This window comes from Oreochromis niloticus, linkage group LG3, assembly GCF_001858045.2.
Source record: "Oreochromis niloticus isolate F11D_XX linkage group LG3, O_niloticus_UMD_NMBU, whole genome shotgun sequence".
In the NCBI taxonomy this organism is placed as follows: domain Eukaryota; kingdom Metazoa; phylum Chordata; class Actinopteri; order Cichliformes; family Cichlidae; genus Oreochromis; species Oreochromis niloticus.
The window spans coordinates 19,831,709-19,851,981 of NC_031967.2; the positions used below are offsets into that span (position 1 = coordinate 19,831,709).

At 38.4% G+C, this 20,273-nt stretch overlaps 1 protein-coding gene across 1 annotated transcript; it reads left to right on the forward strand.

Moving 5' to 3' along the window:
* Positions 1–12,098: 12,098 nt before the first annotated feature.
* Positions 12,099–16,666, forward strand: LOC109198568 (uncharacterized). The gene is made up of 6 exons (XM_025904712.1): positions 12,099–12,869; positions 14,177–14,271; positions 14,456–14,556; positions 15,201–15,356; positions 15,454–15,784; positions 15,827–16,666. The coding sequence occupies exons 1-6, from the start codon at positions 12,721–12,723 to the stop codon at positions 16,207–16,209; spliced, it is 1,215 nt and encodes a 404-aa protein (XP_025760497.1). The 5' UTR covers positions 12,099–12,720; the 3' UTR covers positions 16,210–16,666.
* The last annotated feature ends 3,607 nt before the right edge of the window (positions 16,667–20,273 follow it).

A 20,273-nucleotide genomic window follows, 5' to 3' on the forward strand; every position in this document is an offset into this window, starting at 1 on the left:
CTGTTCTTCATTTGTACAATATAAAATATTTAACTCTTAATCTGATTAAAGTTTAGCTGTTTGAAGGTTAACTTAAATTTCAAGTTTCAGTGTGAACCCAGGGATATCAGTATATTTTTTTACTCTTTTTAAATGATGTAAAAACATTGTTAACGTATTCACATGTAAGTCACAGCATGTATTGCACTGAGGTAAACATTTTACAGAAGAATTTCTATCGCTATTTAAAATCCAAGCTCTGATATGTAATGTTCCAAGGAGCAAAGGTGTCTCGCTTTCTCCCCAGACATAAAGGTTTACTAGGCTAAATAAAAAAAATAAAAAAATGTCAATCATCTTTGTTTCCAGAGTCCCACTGCTCTACTTTCGCAATGGTTGTCCACACCTGCTACAACCTCTCCCTGACATAGGTGGTGCTACTTTCTGCACCAGGTTTGCTGATCTTGATCTTTGGAAACTAGCCCGAGCCCTTTAGACTTATTGCCAGGTTGCCAACCCGAGCTTTTGATCTCAGGCATCCGTGATAAAGGCCTATGATTCCAGCATATCAGTTAACCATTGTAAACTTATGTGCTTGTGTTCCCGTCATGAGGTCCTTTACCGCTAATGAATGATCTGCTCCAGAATGAGCTACATTTGAAGCAAGTTGTTTCCCTAAGTGAGTTTAAATAAATGCTTAATATTTTAAATAGGCAAAGATCCGCATGCAAATGTTTTAATGGATAAATTATCTGACTATGTGAAAATGTTTTGGGACTTTTTTCTTTCTATTTCTATGTTGATGATCACTCATCTGTCATAATTTGTAAAATTTTATGTGTTTTAGTGTTGTTGTAAATGAGATTTTAAATCCGAATGGGTTTTTTTCCTGGTTGAATTAATCAGGAAAAAAAAAGATTTTTTAAAAATTGTATTTTATTTTTTAAAAAAGGAACGTGTTCTGGCTAAAATTCCCCACATGTTCTCCTTTCCCCCTCAATGCTGGTTAAGTGATACTTTATGAAGGACATCTGCATTGATTTGGTTTCCAGAAGAAGAAAAAAAGGTATTTTAGAAAATACACAAAAAGATTTAAATATGGAACCCAAGACGAACTGTAAACAAAACAGCTGAACTTAAGCTGAAACATGTAAATGATGCTCATCATCATGCCTCAATTTCAAACACCATCATTTAGCTGAAAACTGGAAACTACCTAACAACTAAAAATTGCCTGTATCAGTGTTTGTTATGTAGCCAGAACAATGTTTGGTTTGTTTTTTTTCGCTTCGTTACATCCTGCTTGTTGTGCCAAATGATGGGTATGAGTGGACTCATCAGTCCTAGTTTACAAACATTCAAATTAAATAATTTTAACATTCAGTTTGATGCACATTCAGAACATTGCAGTGGCAAAAGGAACGTAATAATTCCCCAAAACTCTCCAAATAAAATAATAAATCCAGGTCATAATGCTACACAGCGTCACCGGTCAGATCAACTTTTGACTACAAGGTGCAAGTTTACAAAATATATCGTGATAAAACCCATAAATCATCAAATAAATAAATAAACCTGGACTCTCAGCAGCACTAACACTTTTATTATATAAATTAAAATCATATAAGTGCTGATCTGCAGTCGTATGACTTCTTGTAACTGGTGGAGAGAAACTGAAAGTGACAAAAACAAAATAAACAAAACAGTCTTGGGGACGTTCCCTGGTAAGTGCAGAGGTCAGTTTCTGTGTTTACTGCTCAAACCTGAGAAGGATAACAGCTGGGATCCAAATGAACAGAGTGCAGATAATTCTGGGAAAACTAAAGCTTTAAATTTGTCTCAAGATTATGTGGTTTCACTATGAAGGGAATAAAAGTTTGACTTATAAAGTTTAGCATCTTGTTGCTTGCAGGACAAGATCTTCTAAATTCACATAAGCTAAATGTCAAGAAGCTGGGATGTGAATCAGCACCTCCAAGTCTGAGGCCATGGTTCTCAGCTGGAAATGGGTGGAGCTCCCATCAGCACCACTAGTCAGGGTTGAGCTGCTACGTTGAGTGGAGGACTTTAAGTGATGGGTGAGTGGAGCGAGAGATTGACAGGCAGTTTGGTGCTTTACTGGTTTGGTGTGGTGAAGAGAGCTGAGTGTAAAAGTAAAGCTGGTGATTTACATGTTAATCTATGCTCTTCCCCTCACCTGTGGTCACGAGCTGTGGGTAGTGACCGTGAGAATTAGACTGTGGATAAAAGCAGCAGAAGTTTCTTCTGAAGGATGAGGGCTCAGCCTTAGAGATAGAGTGGTATTATTGTTGTTGTTGTTGTACTCTTTGTTTAGAAATATTATCGCCATTTTATTAGAATCATGCAGTAACAAATGTGGGGAACTCCACTCGTTTTTTAGGCCTGGAATGAAGGCTATCAAATAAATATGACAGTGGTTTTTAGAGAGCCAGGGGAAATCCTGTGTTTAAAGTAGTTTCACTATCACTTTCTCTTCAGACATTTAGAATAAATAACACAAGTTAATGTTAAATAATATGGTGTAAAAGCTGAGGAGCATTACATGGTCATTATTCAGTGTATCCACATGTAACCAATGGTGCACCTTTTAATATTTTACTGACTATTAAAGAGTTGCATGTGTAAATCTAAAACATAACATTTATTGTCAAATTTGATCCCTGGAGTTGAACAAGTCAGCAAAACCTCATTTGATATGAGCCTGTGGATTTTCCTTCCTTCCTGCAACATTTTGCTGAGATCCCATATTGACAAATGAAAATGATCGTATCAAATGTAATATTTTATAATACTTTATTAAAAAAAAGTGGTCCAACTGTGCCAATGTTGATTTAGAAGTATTTACAGGAACAGCTAAAGTTGTACAATAATCAAGTTAAGGTGGAAATTTCCTCAGAGAATTTCTCTTTCTCCCAAAATTGAAGCTACATTACAGAAGTATTTCTTTTTCTCAATGGCCCTCTGACTCTTCTGAGGCAGTCTTCTCTTTTCTTAATGCAAACACCTACATATTTACATTTGACTCATTTAACATGTTCTAAAGAACATTTTCTTCATTGTTTTGGTTGAGAACTGAACAAAACATGTCACAGAAAAGAAACAGTTCGATTTAAAAACATAATCCAGGGTCATTTGTGAATCAAAAAGTTTAAATAAATATGAAACACGTGAACAACGCTCATCATGATGCTTTTCGGCTCAGTTTAGATTAAAATTGTTAAACCTGATTTCAAAATTATTTCAAATGTTGTCATTGACTTAAAAACGGTAAACTACTCAACATGCAGACATCAGTGGTATGTGGGCAGAACAATGACATTTGGTAATGTGTATTTATTCATGCACATTATAAATAGCAAATAGCAAATTGAAAATCAGTCTTTTTTCAGTATGTACTTTTTGGAGGTTGCTCTATATACAGTTACATTTATTCTGATTTCTTCCTGTAATGATAATAATGTGAGGCTCCTTAATTATTGTTTGTATCCTTTGTTTCAGAGAGTGGATGTGTGTAACGTCAGTGACAGGAGATATTCCTAATATTACCATCTCAGGCACACACCTCTGACTGTGAGAACAGAAGCCCCAGCAACTTGTTCAAAAAAAAAAAATTGCACCCCAATTAATCATGATTTACTCCATATGATATTGAATTAGTGCTGAGTATAGGTATGATAGGAGGCGTAAAATGCGAAGAAAGCGCAAAGGAGAAGGAAAGCCATAGGCGCCAGGCTTCAATCAGAATTATGCGTTTTGGTCTTTACGTGTATTTACAGTTCGGTGAATCCTGTAACTTTGATGTAATCAGATGAATTCATGATGGACTCCTTCATCCTCCGTGAACCATAATCACCATCTGCACAATTGAGCCGGTTTTGATTCCGTATTTTGTCACTGGTGCAGAGTCGTCGTCCAGTGGCGAGCCATTAACGTGCAGCTTGAAATCCTTCTCAGTGCATCCTAAACACACATAACATAGAAAGATACTTTAGACTGAATATAGCTACAAATATGTAATAAATAATTATATTATGTTTCCTGCATTATTCATAACATAACTTCATAACATTTTATAGATTTTTTAGTGGGAAAAAAAAGAATTTTTTAAGACATTTGAATATAGAGTCATTAAGCACTGGTAATTACAATTTTTAGGTTACTTACCTTTCTCGTTGAGCATTTTCTGCACTTTCTGTTTAAAAATGCTCACAATCATTACTTGCAGCTGTATGGCGCGCAGGAGCATCAGCCATCTCTGACCATTAGCCATGATAATGAAGATTTCACACATTGTTTTGGCTACCACCATCTGAAGGTTATGAGAGGTGATGGTTAGTACTTTTGTTAAACAGTGCTTAACACATTTACTATACCACATATCACAAAAATAAAAAACCCAAATATTTTAGAAACCTTTTCAGTGAGTCCTCTAAGTGCAACCATTTTGAAATGGAGTGAGGAAACTCAGTTCATGTTTTTATACCAAAATATTAAGTTGAAATACATGAATTATAATTTATTCCATGTAGTATTATATTAGTGCTGAGCACAGGTGTGACAGGAGCTGTAAAAAGTAAAGAAAGCTCAAAATAATGATGGACTCCTTCAGCCTCCATAAACCTCCCTCACCATCTGCACAGCTGAACCGGGGATTTGGGGTGCAGAGTCGTGGTCATGTGACTTTCCTCCATGATTCTTCGTGTATCCTAAACACACATAACACAGGAAAGAGAGGACTTTACTTTGCAGCCTTTAGACTAAATATAGTTCCACACATGTCATAGATAACTGTACCATGTTCCCTGCATTAGTTTGAGCAGAGGTTATTGTTGAAAGTAAAGGTGGCCAGTTTAAAAAGATTAAAAATGTTTTAAAACACTGGACACGGACTAACTGAGTACTGATAATTTCATTTTTAATGTATTTATTTTCAGATTTTATTTACCTTGGTTGGCGCGCGTTTTCAGCACCTGGTTGAGCTCACGCAGGGTCGCATCTGGCAGCTGGTTCATGTGCAGGTTCACCCCCCACCTCTGGCTCACAGGCAGTACAGCGGCAGCAGACATCGCTTTGTTTAGGAAGTGAGGCTGCGATCTTTTCACGTTCTCCGTCTGAAGGTTATGGGAGGTGACGGTGTGGTCACGATATTTATAACTTCGCCTGAGGGGCGGGAATTGCCCGTTAGTTGTTTCGTTTTAACCGGGAAATAACACTTCAAACATATAAACATGGTACTGATCTCGTTATCTGCGAGAATGCTGTTTGTATTAATAACACGCCTTTAAAATTGTGAAAGCATTTCTGCGGTTTTTTTTTGTTGTTTCGCACGCAAACACAGTTAATAGCTAATACAACAAACAACAATCAACCACTAAAAACATTTTCTATTGAGGAACACAAACAAATCATTGTAATTTGACGTCTTTTAAAATAATAACGCAAGGTGTGAATATTTTTCTGCTTTTTTGTAAAAAAAAAAAGAAATTATTAGTAAAATAATCATTTTGATCAAATAGTTTGCGCATTGGTGGACTAACCATTCTACATAGAAATGAAACAAGGAGTATGGTAATTACTAATAAAGTTTAAATTGAAATATAAAAAGTTTCAAATATAATATATATCAGCTGTGGTATAAACCTGACACTGGCGGTCTAATTAATTTGTTAAGCACAACGGTGTGCAGACAAGGTCACTCACGGGTCTGCTGCCAAGGCGAAACAGCGTGAGTCAGTCACTGCTGTGTGTGTCGTATGAGGCAGAGTGCTCACTGACCTAGATTTTAGATTTTTTTGTCTGTCTCTCTCTATCTTCTCTCTCTCTCTCATCCAACACACACACACACACACACACACACACACACACACACACACACACACACACACACACACTATTGCGTCAGACTGAAAACGAAAGTGTATCTCACAAAAAATCCCCAAAGACTCAGCTCACAATGTTGCTGTTACTACTTCTAGAAGTGAACAGTAGCGATCTCGTGGAACTATTTAAAACAATTTAGTGCATGTCATAAGTTCAGGTTTGACACTGATTTTTTGCTTCTGTGTGATTGTTCTCAGTTTTGTGTGAGGCTTCAAATCTCTCAGAGCTCAGATGTCCCATGGTCACGATGTCACTCCCACGTCTCTCACCAACTGGTGTCGCAGGTTGTTGGACCAGGTTGGCCACTAAAGGTCGACTTCATCATTCAAATAACGGCACACTTTTAACAGAAGACACATCACAAAGGAACCCATCTCTTGATCAGAAGGTTGGTGGTTTGATACCTGGCTTCTCCTAGTCTGCATACCAAATATCCTTGGGCAAGATATTAACCCTAAGTTGCTTTCCAATGCATCCATCGGAGTATGAAAAAACTAAATTAATTTTAATATGTTTAATTAAAATTAAATATATAAGAAATGCAGTTCATTTAAAAATTATTTTAATTTTGAAATAAAGAAAACATCCCTGAAGTTAAACATGCAAGCAAACAGCAGGTTTAATATACGTTTCTAACAATGTTTCTTGGAAAGAAAGGAAAACAGATTTGTGGGTTGAGCAGCAGAGTTCAGCATCAAATCTCCTGAGCCAATGCCAAACTCCACACTTTGACCCTATGATCCAGCTGCTATAGGCAGAGTCTGGATTCATTGCAGAACATAACATTCCAGCATGTTCTGGTTCCAGTGCATCATCTTGCTGATAACAATACAAACAGTGCAGGGCAGTGACTGGATGTGTAGAGAGCCGTCTACCAGATCATCTTGAAAACCTTGACTGCAAATCTGTAGCAGACTGCCCACAGTTTGTAAATGCTGACAGGGAGAGGAAACGTGCCCACTTTGGGGTTTGTCTCTGACATTCCCTGTTATACTTGGCCTTCAATTTGGAGATGGTACTAGTGCTTACACCAAATACTGCTGCAGCTTGGTTTTGCAGAGCACCAGCTTGAAGTTGCCCTATGGCAGTAATGTTGATCACAATGCCTGGTAACTCATTGTAGAAATAAATCTCCTTATTAAATCAAATGTTCAGATGAAAACTGGAAACTACCTAACACACCCTCATCAGTCTCGTATGTAACCATAACGTTTGTTTTGTTTTGGTTTTTTTTGCTGCTTCACTGCTCTGTTGTACCAAATGATGGCTATGAGTGAATTAATCAGTCCTTTTGTAAAACCATATAAAAAGTAAAACATTTTAACATCCAGTTTGATGCACATTCAGAACACCACAATGGCAAAAGCAACACATGAAGCCCAGAAACTCTCCAAGTAAGACAATCCAACCCAGAGTCACTGATCCATAGATCGGGTACTTTCCTCAACTTTGACTACGTGGTGCAAGGTTCCAAAAGTAGTGCAATAAACCCATACATTATAAAATAAATAAACAAACCTCAACTCTCAGTATTGCTAACACAGATTAAGTAAAATAAAAGTGTTTAAAATGATCATGACTGCTAATCTGTAGTCACATGACTTCTCATAAGTGATGGAGAGAAATCGAAAGTAATAAAGAGTAAATTTAGGGGCATTCCCTGGTGTTTGCAGAGGGCAGGTTCGGTGTTTATTGTTCATTCAGACAGATGAAAGTATAACAGGTGAAATCCAAATGAAACAATTGGAATCAATGACGGGAAAACTGAAAGGACAGGGGAAGGAGGAGGAGAAGGGAGGGACAGAGAATCTGCTGACAGAGAGACCAGGAAGGGTGAGGCAGCCTGGTGCAGCATGAGCAGAGCACCACGACATCCATGCTAGCAAACAGGAAACTGTGAATGGAAAACCAAAACAAGAATAAATCTTTTTATGAAGATAACAGGACCAAGATCACAGCACAGTGGCAAGATGAGAAGACTTCAACACAGAGATATGACCTTCAAATTTGTTTTGCTTTGAAAACAATAAAAGTTTCATGTGTGCAGCAGAGTATGTTGTTGCAAACACCAAGATCTTCTAAATTCACATTTTGGTCTTTATATTTATATATAATATATACAAGAGGAGTCCACATATTATTTGGTGCACAGCCCCACCGTGTGGAAGTAGCAAAAGTAGTTTTTTACATACTTCGTGAACTATAAGTTTAAACAGCCCTGATCAAAAGTTTAAGACCACTTGAAAATGGCAAAAATCTAATTTTGTTCTATCTTTCCAAGTTTCCAAGAAGAGCTTCAACATGCAACAAGAAGAAATTGGAGGGAGACAAAACATTTTTCTGAGCATGCAATTTATTGACAGCAACTCTTAAACTGAAACATCCTGTTCAACAGCTGTTCAAAACTTTGATCAAACTCAGAGAATTTTTAATTAATTTTACAATCTTTAGCGTTGCCGACAGTGAAGAGAGCCAGGTAGGTGAGCGTTTCCCGTGTTGCTGTACGGGTTCCAGTATCCAGACCCGGGGGTGGGGCCTTGCCGAAGATCAGGTGAGTTAAGTTATTCATCTTGTTTAGTGTCTAACTGCCTTTTCTGCTTTGTTTCAGTGACACTGATCTGGCCTTACAGGCTCATTAACATTTTCTGTTAAATTTCAGGGACCTTCTCTCAATGAATGTTATTGGCCAGGATGTGGCCTCTCTGTTTGCTGTGATTTCCACGGTTGAGGTTTCGTGTCTGTGTAGTGCACTTTTTTGGTGTGCTGTGGTGTGGGATAATTTTGTGTAATCACTTGTAGTGTTTAGGTTCTTCGAGGAAGGAGAACCCCTGTAAACTGCAGACAAGGATGCAAGGATGTTTTGCGAATTTTAAATGTTTTATTCTAAATAAATTTCTAGTGCTTCAGCATTTCACTGTTTGAATAATCCTTATTTTTGGTATCCTGCAGCAGACCGGTTTAACAAAGGTGGTAGTAGCAGTACAAGTTTAAAAGGCAAAAAAATAAACAATTATAGAAACTTCAAATTTTATGATGCTGGTGGAAGCAGTGGGATACAATTTGAGTTTTCTATGGCCTTTTACCACAGGCTGCCTGAGCACATACTTCAGCACAAAACAAACTGAAGCTGACACCGAAAAACAATGAAAATCAAACTAAATCTAAACATTTTTACAAGAAGTAAATATTTCGCCCAATTTTTTGTATCAGAGAAATCTTGTGTGGGGAGTGTGCTAAATTGCTTCTCTCACAGTCATTCCTACTGCTGTTATGGTGCTAGAGCAAATGCTGGATCATGAATAAATTCTCACACTATATTTTGACACACTGCAGTGTATTCTAACCGACAGGCCAGGATGACATCCTTTCAGAGATCCACTTACCCCTACCTGCGGTATATTGGTGATTCAAACCAGATGTGGTATAATTTCCTAGAATGAGAGAAACCTTTGAACATGCAACCATTTTCCTTCCAGCCTGAAGCAGTTAGGCCACATCGCCAAATACACTCATCTGCATATCTTCAGGACTATGACCTGAGACTAGGCTACAGACATGTTGAGAAACTTGTACACATTCACAGAGCAGCACCAGTAGCCAAGGAAATGAAGCAACCCCGACTGGAGGAAGGAGCACAGTCAAGGTCTATGGGAAACTTTGGACTGATTTAATACTTCTAATGCATCCCCTCAAGAAAGATTGCCCTTGTTAAAGCAGCAGGAATTAGACACACAATGTCATATTTGCCGCCCTGCTAGTCTGTTCCTACAGACTGGTCGCCCTCCACAGTCATCTCCCTACCATCGGCCAAGGGCGAGAAAGCCCCATCCACCTCAGGAGCAGTGTTGGGCAAGATACTTAAAAAGTACTTCTTAAAAAGTAACTGAGTTAGTAACTGAGTTAAAATATTAAAAAAGTAACTAATTACAAGGAAAAAGTAACTATTGCATTACTTTAAAAATGTTTAACCCTCTGGGATCCAGGGTATAATTGGCTGTTTTTGAATACTTTTGAATTTACCTCTACATTCCACCTTTAAAAACTGTTATCTTGCCTTGTTTGGTATCATTCTTTTTGGCACAACCTCACATGTCAGAATGTACTATTATTTTTTCATTTAGACATTCTTTATTAACACAAATGATCTGAAATCAGACAAAAAGCATAAAATCCAAGTAGAAAAAAGGTTATATTTTTTTACTGTAACAACCGCAAACATGTTTAACAAATCATTTTCATAACTTGAAAAGCAAATAGAAATGGTCAATTTCAAAAAGTTTTACAGAACAATCAGCTGTTCTGTATTAAATAAGAAGTTACACAAATTATTTGTGCTACTCCAAAAATGGTCTCTGGCCACTATAAGACAAAAGAGCAAATCACAAGCCTGATACCCGCAGGGCTGACAGAAGGAGGTGTATCACTCATCCAGACAGCGTTTACACTGCAGTCTGCCTTTTGTGGTTTTTTTGCACACGAAACACACAAAACAAAACTACACTACATACTAACTATGCAAGACAACACAGTAACTACAAACTCCGAGCATGCCACATGTCACAAAATCGCAAAGCTCTCTCTCTTTCTTTCGCTCTCTCTCGCCGCCATCAGTCCTAAAACTATACCCTTGTCTTAGGTTGACAATTGGTCATCTGATTGGTTTACCATTGGTTTACCATGACCACCCTATTCTTCCTCAACCAATCAGCAGCAGCCCCCCCACCCTCCCACATTCAACTGTCTGCATGTTGAAGAATAGTAACACGTCTGCACCATATTTTCTTGTAAGTAACTGTAAAGCCGTTGCAATGATAGAAATAGTTATTAGTTAGATTACTAGTTACTGAAAAAAGTAACACTGTCAATAGCCCCGTTACTGTTAACGCCATTTTTCCTGTCACTGCTCAGGAGCCAGTCACTTTGTTGATTTACATTTTTGACCTCTTTTAGCACACTTTTTTTTTTTTTTTTTGCAATATCTGCGTGTTCTTTCTAGTTTATTGTGCAAACCAGTGTTTAAGTTTTCTTCAGCTTCAGTCTGGTCTGACATCATTAGCTGTTTAAGGGTCTAAACTCAGCTTCAGGTCCCAAAGTCAAACAAACACTGCGACATCACTGAGAGTTAAAAACTGTCTAAATTCTTTCATCTTTAATAAAATGATCAATGTTGCTGCTCGACCAGGTGTAACAATACATTTTAAAATCCAGGCATCCATGAAAACAGGATTTATAAAATTTAACAGTTAGAAGTTAGCAGGGAGTTAGCTCGCTAGTTTCCACCTAAAAATGATATGCCATGTTCTGACTGCGAGATTTCTGAAAAAAATAAAATAAAACATACAGCTCTGCTATCACTTCCAACATAAATGAAAACAGAAAACTAAAAAGCAATGACGTTTGTAGGGTTACTTAAGTTTGGCTAGCTTGTATACAATGATGTGCTACATGGGGGCTAGCTACACAGCTAAGATTAGCATAATATAAACACATTGGCACAGTGAAGCTGGAGGATGAACGATAACTTCTTTCCACTCTATAAAAGTAAAGATGAGGGTTCCCGATGGTCAGGGGTAAATGCGATCGCATGGCAGAATGCAACGGCCCAAACTTCAGTCAGGAGAACAACTAAGATAATCCATCCACAATATGAGGTTAGTCATTAACATACTGCTGCTTGGGCTGGGCTTACATTGTAAGGTTTTAAAAACCAGCTATAAAATGACAAGTGGTAATAAAAACTGAGAGGCCGAGAGTGATCACTGTCTTTTCTTAGAGGCTTGTTCAGATAAAATAAAACAAGATACAAAGCATAAAAAATGTTCAAAAGACAACAGCCTTAATAAACAAAGAGTGGTTTGGACCTGGAAGCAGGGTTCATAGGTCATCACTTAAAGGCAGGGAAAAGTTGTTGAATGTCCCTCCAGTGGGAAGTAGCATATATAGTTTTTGTTAGCAGGCACATTTGTAAATTAAAGAGACCGTGAAGAAAGCTGTATCAGCTGGTCAGAAAGAAAGAGCAAACAAATTTGGAAAATTTGTGCAAAAGGAAATAGCTGCAGTGGACAAATGCAAGGATATCGATGGTGACACCCTCGTGCATTAAAGAGGGTGTATACTATATCACAAGACACAATAAAGCACCTGATTAAGTTGTTTAACTAACTCATCTACACCAGGCATTTTGTAGAGTATATAGAAGCCGTGGGACAGTGGTTTGACTTGAAACGATTTTTTTTTTACTATTTTCCTTGAAAAGCATTTCGAGTTTAATCTCAAAATTTTGACTTGATTCTAAACCTGAACAATAATAATTACAAATTGAATGTATTATTTAATGTGGACCCAGGGTTGGAGTGGTAATCTGGCATACCGGGAATTTGCTCTGTGTGCCGATTCGTTAATTTTCATTATCGACAGTGTATTGTCCGATAAGATCTCTATGCAAACAGAACCTCCCCTACCTTCTCTGTGCGCTGGTGCACAGGTGGAGCTGAAAAGCTGACACCTAAAAACAAAAACTAACTAAAAATAGCTGTGACTAATGTGTCAAATGGACCCACATGTTATATGCAGGGCTGCTTCTTCACTGTCCACAGCAGCATCAGCAACAAGAGATAAGAAGAGACGAAGGAGGGTGAAAATAAAGGGGTGGGGAGACGTAATCAGGAAGTGACATATTCAAGAATCTCTAAGAATCTAAAAGCCGAAGTGTTTCTTTTAGTCATTCAGAGGTACGGCCCTGAAACACACACACGATTAGAGATAGACGGAGGAGTATCGCTGCGTACGTTCAGCGCAGACCAAAGCGACTCTCAGTCCATCGCTGGATATCCAAGCCAGATGTTCAACCGGACCACACGTGTGCCTTCACCTTACCCAGATTCAAGTTTTGCTTCGTTCATCAACGTGCCAGATGTCTATCGCCTGTATCCAGAGTTTCCCATGGACAGAGCGACGATGGGTCCAGTATTCCCGCCTCTGCAGCACAGGTAACACGTGGTTCACTCACTGTTGCGTGTGTTACATCTGCTGCTCTGATTTCACTGACTTTTTCTATTGTTGTACACTTCGCGATGTGATCGTTCAGTGTCACAGTCTGACATCACAGTGATACTCAGTAACGATTTTTGATACGGGCGACACGGGCGGTTGCCCGGGGCGGCATCGTGGTGGGGGGCGGCATCACGGGCATCGGAAAAAAATAAAAAAATAAATGCTCGTACTCATTCTGCCCCGACGCCATGCCAGCGCATATTGGGAATGGCATAGGCACAGTTTTCTATCGCCCATTTGCTGGGAGTAAGGGCGCCCTCCGTTTGCGAGGTGCACCTGCTGCTTGCGGCACAGGGAGGAGAGGGCGGGGCGGCGGGGGATTCTCTGACCGGCTGGAGCAGCATCTAATAATCAACTCGCAAAATAAAACAAAAATAAAAACAAACCAACAAACACGAAAACAGCAGACATTATGATACAGACTTATAATTTGCACCGATGTTTTTTCGAAATTCTGTATGCGAAAAGTGAGCGCGAGAGCCCTCAGTGCGCCTGCTGCTGAAGTCAAAGTAAACTTTATTGTCATCTCCGCTACTTACAGTCCAGTATATAGAGAGACGAGACGACGAGGCTCCAGTTACAACAGTGCAAGTAAACAAACAAGAAGAGTAAGAAAATAAATATACACTTTAGGACTCGGGGAAAGGGATCAACAACAATTGAAAATTTGTATTTTATAGTTTGGTGATTTAATGTCTCACACACAACCTGTAGAAAGGGGAGGGAGGCCGGCTGCTTCCAATTAGAGCACATTTCATTCATAATGCTGTAAATCTAAGCCCATTATGTATTCATGATTTGAATCCTGGGTTGTGCAAAATCCCAGAAATAAACCAAAATGAATCTGTGAACTAAGGTGTAGGTCTGTTAGGTTATGTTGCGGGGATTCTCAGGATGGGGAATAGGTGTTCATACTGGAGTGCAAAATTAAAACCAAGATGGACAAGGAAAGTTCAAAGCCATCAGGTTTAGAAAAAAGAGAAAAGAAGAGGAGGAAAACAAGCAAAAGATACAGGTAAGCAGAAGTGTCATTGGATAATGGCAGGTCATCCTGAAACAACCAGAATCAGAATACTTTATTAATCCCTAAGGAAATTGGAGTGTTCGCCCAGGGCGTCAAACAGGCTAGGACCGCCACTGGTGATACTGAAACACAAAGCCGCTGATCACAAACTTTATGTTAAGAAGAAACTGTGTGAAATCAGAAGTGTTCATTTTGATCTCGTTTTTTTTTGTTTCGCAGTGTGACGCCCCCAAGCGTGCCAACAAAACAGGAGAAGTGTTACGACCCTTGTGACCAAACACTTAAATTTGTTGATGGAGAGGATGATTTGGACTGTAAGTATCACATGGGCACTTTTCAAAGTGATGCCCAACATATTCAAATCCAAAATATAAATAATGATAAAAATAAACGAAAACAGTTTTACCCATATTCACACTAACTGATGTTAAATAAAACTCATCAGCATTTATTCATGTGTAACACTGATTTTTTTTGCTTCTGTGCGATTGTTCTCAGTTTTGTGTGAAGGCTTCAAATCTCTCAGAGCTCAGATGTCCTGTGGTCACGCTGTGACCCCGACCTCTCTCACCAACTGGTGTCGCAGGTTGTTGGACCAGGTAGGCCACTGAAGGTTGGCTTAAACAAGCAAACAAATAAATAAACAACAACATCATGCAGGATTGTGTTGATTTGTAACAGGATAATGTTATGATCTCGAATAAATAAACAATAATGAAAACAGGGTCCAATATGTCATCAATTTTTGTTGTCTTGAATTGGATTGCAATGTTTACTTTCATGTAGATGAGAAAGAAGCTACGCTGACTTAAATCAACACAGAGCGGCGCACTGCTCTGTAAATTCATGAACTTCTCTTAGCAGAAACCTGCTGTGCTCTCAGTGATATAAAACAGTCAGAAATGTTCAATTTCTCTCTTCTCTATTGTAACTTGTAGCGTTTAAATCAATTAAGTTGAATTGCCTCTGCAATTAAACCTGTCATACATCACACATTTCTTTTTCAACACTGTTTTCAAAACAATTCGAAAAAGAACAGGTTTAAAAAAAAATGACGTTCAAATTTTTTTTTTTCATGACTAAAACTGAATAAAATACTTAAGAAACAAATCCAGATTGAGGTTGTCATAATTCGTGCATGAAAGGGTTAATAACGTGCTGAAAAAAAACTTTAAATTGTTTAGTGTTTTGTTTCCAACATGCAAGTCTATTAATTCTCTCACCTCTCCATATGTCAATATAGGGTGAAAGCAGGTTTGTGTGTGGTGGGTCTGGTTGTGGTGCTGAGTGGACTTTTGCAGAGGTTTGTAAAATGGCTCTTCTGGACCCTCAAGAAAGGCAGTACTTTCAAAACACCGTGGAATTTAACGCTGCCAGGCAGATGCTTACTACTAAGTTTGTAAGTGTTTCATCAACATATTTAATATACTGTGAATGTAGACTTGATAGACATTTAGCTATATATTTAATATTGCCCCACCTCTGTCTCCATGCAGTGTCCTGAATGCAGATCCGCTGTGACGAGAGAGAATGGATCAGATTTGAATGTCCCCTGTAAAGTGTGCACAGCAGTAAAAGGACGGCTGTTTGAGTTCTGCTGGCAGTGTTTGAGGGAGTGGAAGGGTGCACGGCCTCGGAAAGACCGCTGTGAAAATGGTGGCTGCTGCAACCCATCACTAGAAACATTAGAAAAATGCCCAAATATCACATTGTGTCAGTATGAGTATGAGGATGAGGATGGCGATGAGGATGAGGATGGCGATGAGGATGAGGATGACAATGAGGATGGCGATGAGGATGAGGATGGCGATGAGGATGAGGATGAGGATGGCGATGAGGATGAGGATGGCGATGAGGATGAGGATGGCGATGACAATGAGGATGGCGATGACGATGAGGATGAGGATGAGGATGGCGATGAGGATGAGGATGGCGATGACGATGAGGATGGCGATGAGGATGAGGATGGCGAGGACAATGAGGATGGCGATGACGATGAGGATGGCGATGAGGATGGGGATGAGGATGACGATGAGTGTGATTCTGGAGTCCGTGTGTGTCCCTCTGTCCGTGCCTGTCCCACCTGTGGTTTGCTGTTGGAGCACAGCAAGAAGTATTGCCCATCAGTTGTTTGCCCTCGATGTAGTGCGACGTTTTGTTTTGTGTGTCTGAAGCGCTCTGGCAAATGTCAGATGACCCGGTGCATTCCTGCCCCCAGACAGACCTCTATACCTGTCTGGCAAAAGAAATAATGGGAAAGAAACACTGCTGTTAAGTTTCACTTTATTTTTATTGAGAGTGTCTTTTCTAAATAAATTCACTATGTTGTGTTTTAAATTCTCTGCTTTGAAAAACATCAGGCTATAAACAAAAATTATTGTGTTATATTAGTGAGAAATTTACTACCAAATATGATCTTTGCAGATGTGTTATGCTGAACTGTAATGATAAATCTGATAAATGTCATTCATTTATACATTTAGAATAAGGTTAAACATTCTGTGTGCACATGCTGTCCTCTGGTTACTTACAGATTTAACCTGTGACGTCTCATTTCCACACATTTTGTTTGTAGTCCTAGCTACATCATGATAATTTGTTTAGAGCAAATGTTTTTTTTTAAAAGTAGTTATGTTTAATCAACGTCAATGTTTAAATGTAAATAAAAATGTATCTGTGTGGAAGGAAAGCCAGCAAAACACTGTTCAATGAAATCCTGTGGATTTTTATTTATTCCTTAGATCCTGTAAGTGAACACTGTCATGTAAAATGTGATATTTCACTATACATTATTTTAAAATGGTAGAAATGGAGAGCTAAATTAATACAGTAACTGAGTTAAAATACAGATATTTTCATTATTGTTAGGTTACTCATACAGTCTCAGTAGGAGAAGGCTTCACCACTTTGTGGTGTTGAGTTGGGGAGTGCAGGTAAACCTGTTTTCATTCTTTGTTTTTGATTTCTAGTGAAACATTTTATAATGGACAATATACAAATATTTAACTCTTAATCTGATTAAAGTTTAGCTGTTTGGAGGTTAATTCTAATTTCTAGTTGTTGGTGTGATTCCAGAATATCAGTATATTTTTCACTCTGTTTAAATTGTTTAAAATCATAGTTAACTTATTTGCATGTAACTCACAGCATAAATTGGACTGAGGCAAATATTTTAGTAATTTCTGTTTCCCCAAATCCAACTTACGATATATGATATATAATACTTGTCTCAGAAAAGCCAGTCTGAGACTGTGAGATAAGGCTAAGCTCTTTGCCACTGCATTCAGCACCTGGTCGTGGTGCCACAGATAGCAGCCATCGTGGAGAGGCTGTGGGCAGCTGCTGAGAAGATGATCCAAGGAACCTTCTCTAAAGGGGAAGAAATGAGTCTCACTCTTTCTCAAGAAGATAATTGTTTACCAGTTTAGCCAAAACATCTATTTTTCCATGCTCCCACAGTCCTACTGCTCTGCTCATTCCCCGTTTGTCCACACCTGCTTCAACCTCTTCCTGACATAGGTGGTGTTACTTTTTGCCCCAGGCCTCTAGACCTATCACCAGGTTGCTCACCCGGGCCTTTTGTCTCAGATGACCATCATGAAGGCCTATGATTCCAAGATAATCAGTTAACCATTGTAAACTTAGGTGATTGTATTCCAAGCATGAATGTTCTGCTGTCCCCCTTTGTGCTGGTTAAGTGATACATTATGAAGAACATTGCCTGCATTGGTTTGGTTGCCAGCTGAAGAAAATGTATTACAGAAAATACACACTAAGATTTAAATATGGAACTGAAGTCGACGTGTAAACGAAAAAGTTTAACTAAAGATGAAACATGTAAACGATGCTCATCATAATGCTTCTGAGTGTAGAAGTAAATCTGGTTTTCAACATGATTTCAATCACCGTCATTCAGCTGAACACTGGAAACTACCTATTAACTAGAACTGTCTGTATAAGTGTTTGATATGTAACCAGAACAATGTTTGGTTTGGTTTTTTTTTTGCTTCTTTACATCCTGGTTGATGTGCCAAATGGTGGCCCTGAGTGGATTCATAAGTCCTGTTGTACAAACATTCATATTGAATAATTTCAACATCCAGTTTGATGCACATTCAGAACATTGCAGTGGCAAAAGTAACACAATAATCCCCCAAACTCTCCAAATAAAATAATAAATTCAGGTCATAATGCATGAAACACAGCGTCACTAGTCGGATCAGCTTTGACTACCTGGTGTAAGTTCATGAAAGAGTGATAAAAAAATAAATAAACCTGGACTCTCAGCAGCACTAACACTTTTATTACATAAAGTAAAACCATATAAGTGCTGATCTGCAGTCGTATGACTTCTGGTAACTGCTGGAGAGAAACTGAAAGTGACAAAAGAAAAATAAACGAAACAATCTTGGGGACACTCCCTGGTGCGTGCAGAGGTCAGTGTCTGTGTTTACTGCTCAAACCTGAGAAGGATAACAGGTGGGATCCAAATGAACAGAGTTCAGATATTTCCGGGAAAACTGAACCTTTAAATTTGTCTAAAGATGATGTGGTTTCACTATGAAAGCAATAAAAGTTTGACTTCTACAGCTTAGTATGTTGTTGTTTATGGGTCAAGATCTTCTAAATTTACATATTTTCTCGATGTTTGTGCAGGTAATGAACACCTTTACTGTGACGTGAGTCAGTGATTACATAGTTTTGAGCAGTTAAAGAAGTTTTTAAGATCCTTCCACACATTTTCACTTCACTTTAGGGACTGTGAGGTCTCAAAAGCTTCAGCTTCTTCTTTTGGAATCACAATCTTCAAAACAAGCTTTTACATAGCTCATTATTTTTAGGTAACGAAGCTGAGCATGAAGAAGCTGGCATGAGAATCAGCACCTCCAAGTCTGAGGCCATGGTTCTCAGCTGGAAATGGGTGGAGCTCCCATCAGTACCACTGGTCAAGGACGAGCTGCTCCACCGAGTCGAGGACTTCAAGTCTCCTGGGGAGTTCTTCACGAGTGATGGGGAAGTGGAGCAAGAGATTAACAGGCAGTTTGGTGTTTTACTTGTTTGGTGTGGTGAAGAGAGATGAGCGTAAAAGTGAAGCGGATAATTTACATATTCTTCCCCTCACCTGTGGTCACGAGCTGTGGGTAGTGACCGTGAGAATTAGACTGTGGATACAAGCAGTAGAAGTTTCTCCTGAGGGCTCAGCCTTAGAGATAGAGTGGTATTATTGTTGTTGTTGTACTCTTTGTTTAGAAATATTATCGTAATTTTATTAGAATCATGCAATGATAAATGTTGGGAATTCCACTCGTTTTATAGGCCTGGAATAAAGGCTATCAAATAAACATGACAGTGGTTTTTAGAGTCCCAGGGGAAATCCTGTGTTTAAAGTAGTTTCACTATCACTTTCTCTTCAGACGTTTAGAATAAATGAGTTAACTTTTAATAATATTGTGTGAAGGCTGAGCAGCATTACATGGTTAGTATATGTCATTATTCAGTTTATCCACATGTAACCAATGTTGCACCTTTTAATATTTACTTATTTTACCTGTGGGTTTTCCTTCCTTCCTGTAACGTTATTGCTGAGAGACCATATTGACAAGTGAAACGTTAAATATGATCTTTTGCAATACTTTATTGAAAAATACAGCAATGTTGATTTAGAAGTATTTACTGGAACAGCTAAACTAGTATAATAATCAGGCTAAGCTGGAAATTTCCCGAGAGAAAGTTTCTTTTCCCCAAAACTAAGTTTTTGGACTTCATTTTCACCATGCCCCCTGACACCTCTGAAACAGTCTTCTATTTTGTCAAAGCAAACCATGAGGAAGCCAGATTTATTTTTGTTTCTTCCATATTTAACAGGCATTTAACATATTCTTGATTTTTGTGGTTGCTAATAGAACAAAACATGTCACAGAAAATAAACAATTAGATTGAAAAACATGATCCAGGGTCACTTTTGAATAAAAAAGTTTAAATAGATATGAAACACACAATGCTCATCATAATGCTATTCAGCTCAGTTTAGATTAAATTAGTCAAACATGATTTCAAAATGTTTTCAAATGTTGTCATTGACATAAAAACTATAAACCACTCGACATATAGAAATCAGAGGAATGTGAGCAGAATAATGACATTTGGTGATATGTATTTATTCATGTAGACTGTAAAAGGATAATGCGTGAAGTAGTAAATAGAAAATCACTTTTTTCTCAGGATTTACTCTGTGGAGGTTGCTCTGTGTACTGTTACATTTTTTTTTTTCAAATTTCTTCCTGTAATGATAATTTTACAAGGTTCCTTCCTTATT

Excerpts from the sequence above, each read along its gene's own strand:
- LOC109198568 (XM_025904712.1), top strand. The coding sequence starts at position 12,721 with ATGTTCAACCGGACCACACGTGTGCCTTCACCTTACCCAGATTCAAGT. Across the intron at positions 12,870-14,176 it reads TTCCCGCCTCTGCAGCACAG|TGTGACGCCCCCAAGCGTGC; the intron begins GTAACACGTGGT and ends TTTGTTTCGCAG. Across the intron at positions 14,557-15,200 it reads GTCGCAGGTTGTTGGACCAG|GGTGAAAGCAGGTTTGTGTG; the intron begins GTAGGCCACTGA and ends ATGTCAATATAG.